The sequence below is a fragment of the Osmerus mordax genome, chromosome 3, assembly GCF_038355195.1.
Source record: "Osmerus mordax isolate fOsmMor3 chromosome 3, fOsmMor3.pri, whole genome shotgun sequence".
NCBI classification, from domain to species: domain Eukaryota; kingdom Metazoa; phylum Chordata; class Actinopteri; order Osmeriformes; family Osmeridae; genus Osmerus; species Osmerus mordax.
Genome location: NC_090052.1, coordinates 12980943 through 12987398, shown reverse-complemented (window position 1 = coordinate 12987398; position 6456 = coordinate 12980943). Strand labels below are relative to the sequence as shown.

General features: G+C 41.5%; 1 protein-coding gene across 1 annotated transcript; it reads left to right on the top strand.

Annotated features, from left to right (window-relative positions):
* The first annotated feature begins 3765 nt into the window (after positions 1-3765).
* Positions 3766-6154, top strand: LOC136941000 (mpv17-like protein). The gene is made up of 4 exons (XM_067233365.1): positions 3766-4250; positions 4473-4543; positions 4940-4969; positions 5648-6154. The coding sequence occupies exons 1-4, from the start codon at positions 3944-3946 to the stop codon at positions 5855-5857; spliced, it is 618 nt and encodes a 205-aa protein (XP_067089466.1). The 5' UTR covers positions 3766-3943; the 3' UTR covers positions 5858-6154.
* The last annotated feature ends 302 nt before the right edge of the window (positions 6155-6456 follow it).

Genomic DNA, 6456 nt, shown 5'->3' with positions numbered 1-6456 from the left:
GAACCTGGCCTGTATAGGCTACAGCTTACGGTATATTGCCTGTGTGTGTTATAGCCTATATTTTTTCTTATTTATATTTACAAGAATGCTGCTTGGTGTTGGTGTCAAATACAAATTACTGTTTGTTATTTAAAGGTGTTTGAGGTGAAAATGACAACATGGGTGTTCGAAGAACCGAATTAGCCAGATCATGATTAGCAAGATGAAGTCGTCTTGGATGTGTCATTTGATCTCGGATGTAATAAGCGACGTATGGAGAACGGGCCCCAGCTCCACCTTTGCCTGTAAACAGTGATTCTGACTGTCAGAGACCTTTAAATAGGTTGACCGAGTGAAACTAGCCTGGCTAACATAGGTCGCTTTCTCAGGCAAATTACTAATGAAACAGGCTTGCTTTGAAAAATCTGACATCTAACAATAGATGTCAGATGAACAAAATAAAGGCTGTGCAGTATGAATGCATACATCTTCAACAGTTTGACATTATTTTGACGCTCTTCGTTCATGTTGTTGAAAAGCTATTGACTTTAGAAATGTGTAATTTGTTGATGGTCCCTAAACAAACGTGTTGTTTAGGCAGCCAAAAGCATTGGCTAAGCGGCCGGTCGTAGCAGTGCTAAACACCGGTTAAAATAACACAATACTGGGCGTCCGAATATCTGTTGAATATCGAACTTCAAACTAACTTTACCACGGTCATCTTTGTTGTTGCTTTCCCAAAGCATTCACGAGTTAACCTCAATTCAACAGGAAAACTAACGTTGCAAGCCCTGCACTTTTCTAATTATTCTTAGTCATTTATAGATAATTGGTTAACACCTCAGTCCTCCAGTGTGGTCTGCTGTCTTTGCGCCTTCCTTGTGTTCAAGTGAAAGCAACTTCGGTCGGCGGTGTGGGGAGGGTGGATGGAGTCGTCTCGTGCTGCATTCACTTGCAGTCGGATATTAGAAATTCGCTCTCGCAAATGTCCGATGAGCTACAACGTTTCTTTGTTTTCCAAGCTGCCAACTGGGGTGGCAGCTGGGGGGGCAAGGCTATTTTTAGGGTGGCAGTTGCCACCCCATGCCACCCCGGTAGATCCGCCCCTGACTACATAGGAAGAAGCTAGGTGTTTGCTGCTCCTCTTGCAAACAAAGAATTCTCAAAACATCAGACAAGGCACGAACAACATCTTGTGGCAGTTCTACTACATTAGCAAAAGAGTCCATTTCAGTCCCATTTCATGGCATAAAACAACATTTAAATAGTCAAAATCCCCTGGCTGACGCTGCAGAACTTCCTGAAGCCTTCTTAACATTATTTCCATGAACTGCCTCCCAATCGAAGGCGCCTGTAATTATACAGAATATACACACAAATCATTTAAATTGGATGAGACATGTAATAGTTATGCCTTCATCCAGAAATACCATAAAAATACTTTTTTTTGTTGAAAAGAAAATACATTGATATATTGCAATACGGGATGTCTAAGTAAACCGATTAACACTATCAGTTAAACAGTAAAAAATGGACTGGACTGGGATACATGTTTATAATGTTAACTGTTATGTTCTAAGGCAGTTTGTTTAAGAGATGTCAGTGAACGCGTTATGCCTGTTAGTGAGTGTGTTATTTGCCTGGAAACCTGTCAGTCAGCAGATATACAGTACCTTTGGAGTCGAGTTATGGGGGAGATATAGAGCGCGGGGCTACAGAGAGATGCTTGAGAATCAGTTCAGTAGGTTTGTTATGTTGGTTATGTATGGCCTACAGCCTGTGTTGGCGTTCTCTAATAAGTGCCAGCAAACGCAGTCACTTTCTCCCAGCTCCTCAACATTTTCCTACATGGAGATCTGGTGTATTATGTGGTCATACACAACACATGCAGTTCTGAAGTAGTTTCATATTCATGTTTACGTCGGTTAATAATAGTTAACAAGCGTCGGTTAGGATTTCTTTTATGGACACCCCTAACTGTAATGTATGAACCAGGCCTGGACTGGTAATCTGGCATACTCTGTTTCTTGTGTCAGATGCAGTGGCTCAAAGTCCGACCGATTGTGGTGGGCCAATCTGAGCAAAAATGCCAGGGCCATTTTTGGGTCCCAGTCCAGCCCTGGTATGAACCGTGCTAACGTTATACAAATAATGTCTGATTGATTGAATAGCCCGAAGCAGCCAATGCGGCCTCTATCTTTATTTACAGATCACCATAAAAGTTCCACAATATTAGAAAGGCAAAATGTATTACCGTTATATTTTAGAGCCGCGAGTCTGCTATCTCTATCCACTTCAGCAACACATCTTTTGACCTGATGTAATGCTCGGTGTTTGTGCTGTGCTGGGGGACGATGCTGCTGAATATTTTGTGTTAGCATGTTTATGAGGCCTTGAGAAGCAATAACACTGGCCTCAAACTCCTAGAAGACAGAATATGAAAAAATACTAGATTATAGAGGACATATTGAGATTGACTGATCCCGGGCGGGAGAAATTAGCTAAAGTTACCATTAGCCCCAATTTAGCAAACGTTAGCTGACGTGCAGTATTAGCTATCATTAACGTTACAGCAAAACTCTAAACACATTCTCAAAATACATTCTGCACTCTAATGCACATGTCATCCATACTGGTAAACACAAGTGGCAACAATCAAATACATATAGAGAAAACATGTCATTGATTAAACAGAACCACTCAAAATGTATTTCACTTGTTTCAAATGATGTGACACAACCAATATCAGCCAGTTCAGAGCGCAAACAGGTTGTTGAAGGTGGGAAAATATTGCTTGTGATGTTGACGAAGTTGACAAGAAGAAGCACATTGATCACATTTTCTCCTTTGATTTTTGTCCCTTTCAGTATTGTATACTGTAGTACAGTGCATTTTAGGCTGTATACTACCATACAATGACCAAATTGTATGGCCCTGAATATTGTGCTTTCCATTTGTTACAGTAACAGTACTGACTGCTCAATAGATTTTGACTAGTTGCGGGTTCATATCAACAAAGAACAAGAATTACAGTATCACAGAGACAAAGGACAAGTTTGTGAAATGCAGGGTACAGTACTGTATAGGGGTACAAGGAGGAGAAAGAACAAAAAAAATGCAAAGAGCAAAGCAGAGTGGTAATTTCTGATCAATTTTGAGCTACTATGAGAGAGAGAGAGAGAGAGAGAGAGAGAGAGAGAGAGAGAGAGAGAGAGAGAGAGAGAGAGAGAGAGAGAGAGAGAGAGAGAGAGAATACTCAAAGCTGTATTGTGCGTAAAGAACGCGCACAGAATACCCAGCAAAACAGATCTGACAGAGAACAGATTATTCCAAACCAACTCTGTACAATTGTTTCACAACAAACGGATCTTGTAAAGCTTTGTCGAGCAGTTGGTGCGCGATATAAATCTGAGCGCGGCGACACAATCCCAGATTAGCAATTAAAGCTCAGGATTTGGATGCCCCTCATTCAACCGGAGGCAAATCGGAGTAGCCTATCACTAGACCAAGGATAGGATATAGAAAGTTACCAGTTTTTCATATTAATGGAATGTTGACATTTAAACGTCGTTCTAAATTCTTGTATCTATTACGGTTTTTATTATTTGACGAAAATAATTACATAGCCGACTAACTAGGGATAGGCATTTAACCTATTCGTTTCTCTCGTCCAAATCAGACTGTAGCGGTGTTAATGCGCTATGACACTACCTCACTGGACGTTTTTAAAATGAGATGGTTGGTATTCATAGAGATTAGTTTTTGAAACTAAATTTTAATGATGTTCAACAGTAGGGCCTAAACCAACTAGAACGTCGAATCCTTACCTTAATTAATAAGAACTGTCGTGTTGGCTGGGTAACTAACGGTTTAGTTTAAATTAGCCGGTATGGTTCGTGAGTAGAGGGAATTTATACGGTAGCCTATTTATTCTCCAGAACCACGGAGGTCTCTTCGTGTCAAAATGAGAAAAGTTGTTCTAAAAGAAGCCGTTAAACGTTTTCCTTGGCTGGCTAACGTTACCCTTTATGGATGTTTATTTGCCGGTGGGGATTTAGTGCATCAACTCATGGCGCAGAAAGAGCAGATGGACTGGAAACACACTCATAATGTGGCTATCGTTGCAATAAGCTTCCACGGCAATTTCAACTACTTTTGGTTACGAGCGTTGGAACAACGTTTTCCAGGAAAATCAGCCGGCATGGTTCTCCGCAAACTCCTTCTGGACCAAAGTTTTGCGTCGCCATTGGCGACAAGTGTCTTCTACACAGGTAGAGCTAACAGTAGCTAACAGAATGAAACAGGGCAATCAGTCATTTGTTTAAATCACTGCGCTGTTAACACGTTTTACCTGGGACTTAAAATGTGTATAAACCCATGTCAGTCATAGAGCAAGCAAGCGCGGTACACATTTGATTAGTGCGTAACCTAATAGCCTAGGCCTAGCTTTCGAACAGGATTTCTTTAGTGTTGATTAAATATCTCCCTTTAAGGTGTGAGTCTTTTGGAGGGCAAAGATGATGTCTTTGAGGACTGGAGGGAGAAGTTCTTCAACACGTGGAAGGTAAGGCTAAACGAACAGGGCCCTAGGAAAGTCACCTTCCGGAACGAGCTCACCCCCGATTAACCCAGATTGGTACCGCTATTGCGCAGTTGAATCTCTGCCATGCGCGTGTTATCATTACTATAGTTTTCAAGGAAAATCAAGGCTGTCTAAAATAATTTAAGAGAAAACCATAATCCGGACACTGTTGTCGATTATAATAGTAAACGTTTATGTGTAACCTAAGAAGGATGCTGGCATTGTGATATGGCAAGCCTGGTATAAATAGCATCATACTGCACTCAAGGCAAAGTACAGAGACTTTGTATAGTAAGTGACCTTTAAGAAGAACTGGCTGTACTGGATTGTAGGGAGGATGTCAGGGTTATAATGTTTGTGTGTTCCATTATATTTCAGACTGGACTCTTGTATTGGCCTTTCATGCAGGTAAATAAGAAAGATTTTTTTTTTTTTTTTACTGTAGACCACTGTATTGATACATGAAGATTACTTAATGTGTGTGTGATGAGTGTTTGTTTTCATTAATCAAGTCGAGACATCAGAGTACCACGCAGTAGTGGTTTAGATGCCATAACATGTCAAACAAGTCAGATGACTGAGCGGTTAGGGAATCGAGCTATTAATCAGAAGGTTGCAGGATCGATTCCCGGCCGTGCCCATGACATTGTCGCCTTGGGCAAGGCACTTCACCCTACTTGCCTCAGGGGGAATGTCCCTGTACTTACTGTAAGTCGCTCTGGAGCATCTGCTAAATGTAAACAAAATGTCTTATTTCTGCTCTGTTTGCAGTTCGGAGCTGCAAGACTGTCTCATTGTTTATTTATAGTGACTGATAAGGAACGTATGTTTACAGTGAGCACTTAACCACCGAACCTCAGATTGCTGAACTGCCACACCTGTCTGAGTTTGTTCTCAGTGACACAAGGATGCCCCCCCCCCCTCATGCAATCTATTTTGGTCACTCTGTCAGTCTTCTCTCTTTTTCTGTATCTCACTTTCTCACACACATGCACAAACTAGAGTATATACATAAACACATGCAAAAACAAATCTCCACTTTTGACATCTGTGACCTTTTCTTCCTCATCCCCCTCCCTCCAACAGTTACTGAACTTTGTGCTAATGCCACTGTACCTGCGGACGGCGTTCATGGGCTGCTGTGCATTCCTCTGGGCCACCTTCCTGTGCTTCTCCCGCCAGAGCGGCGACGGCACAGCGGCCATGGCCCTGGCTTTCGTCCTGGACCCCCGCGAGACCCTGGAGGCACTACGTGAGGCCCGCCGGAAACAGAAGTCTGAGCAGAGCAAAAACTGACTCTTGTTTGTTGTTGTAGTTGTTGGAGCTCATTGTGCCCACCATTACATGTATACAAACTGACCCAATTTTCTGTACAAAATGAACAGATATGCCAGTGTAATACAGTTAGATATACTTTAATTTATTGAATAGGAGTAAAGATTTTGTGTAGATTGGTGTTTTGGGATTCTGTTGAAATTGTTTGCTGTGTGCTGAGTTTCTCCCTGGGCAATTTATTAGCAATACCCTTTATAATATGAGATGAGAAAACGAGTTTGTCATTTTAGAAAAAAATCTTAAAATTTGGAATTGGAATTTATTGTGCCATTTGTTAACTACCCATTGTGAACTGTATACGATATACGAGTTGTCAGTACAAACATTTATAGTGGTGGGTTAACCATTTCTACTTACTAGAAATACATTCAGAGAAGGTGTGTGTGTATGAGAGAGAGGGGGAGAGAGAGAGAGAGAGGGAGAGAGAGAGAGAGAGAGAGAGAGAGAGGGAGGGAGGGAGGGAGGGAGGGAGGAGACAGAGATGTATGTGAATGCTATCCTGTCCTATTACTTGAAACATCTATACATCAAATAGGTTGCCATCATCAAGCCAAATACTG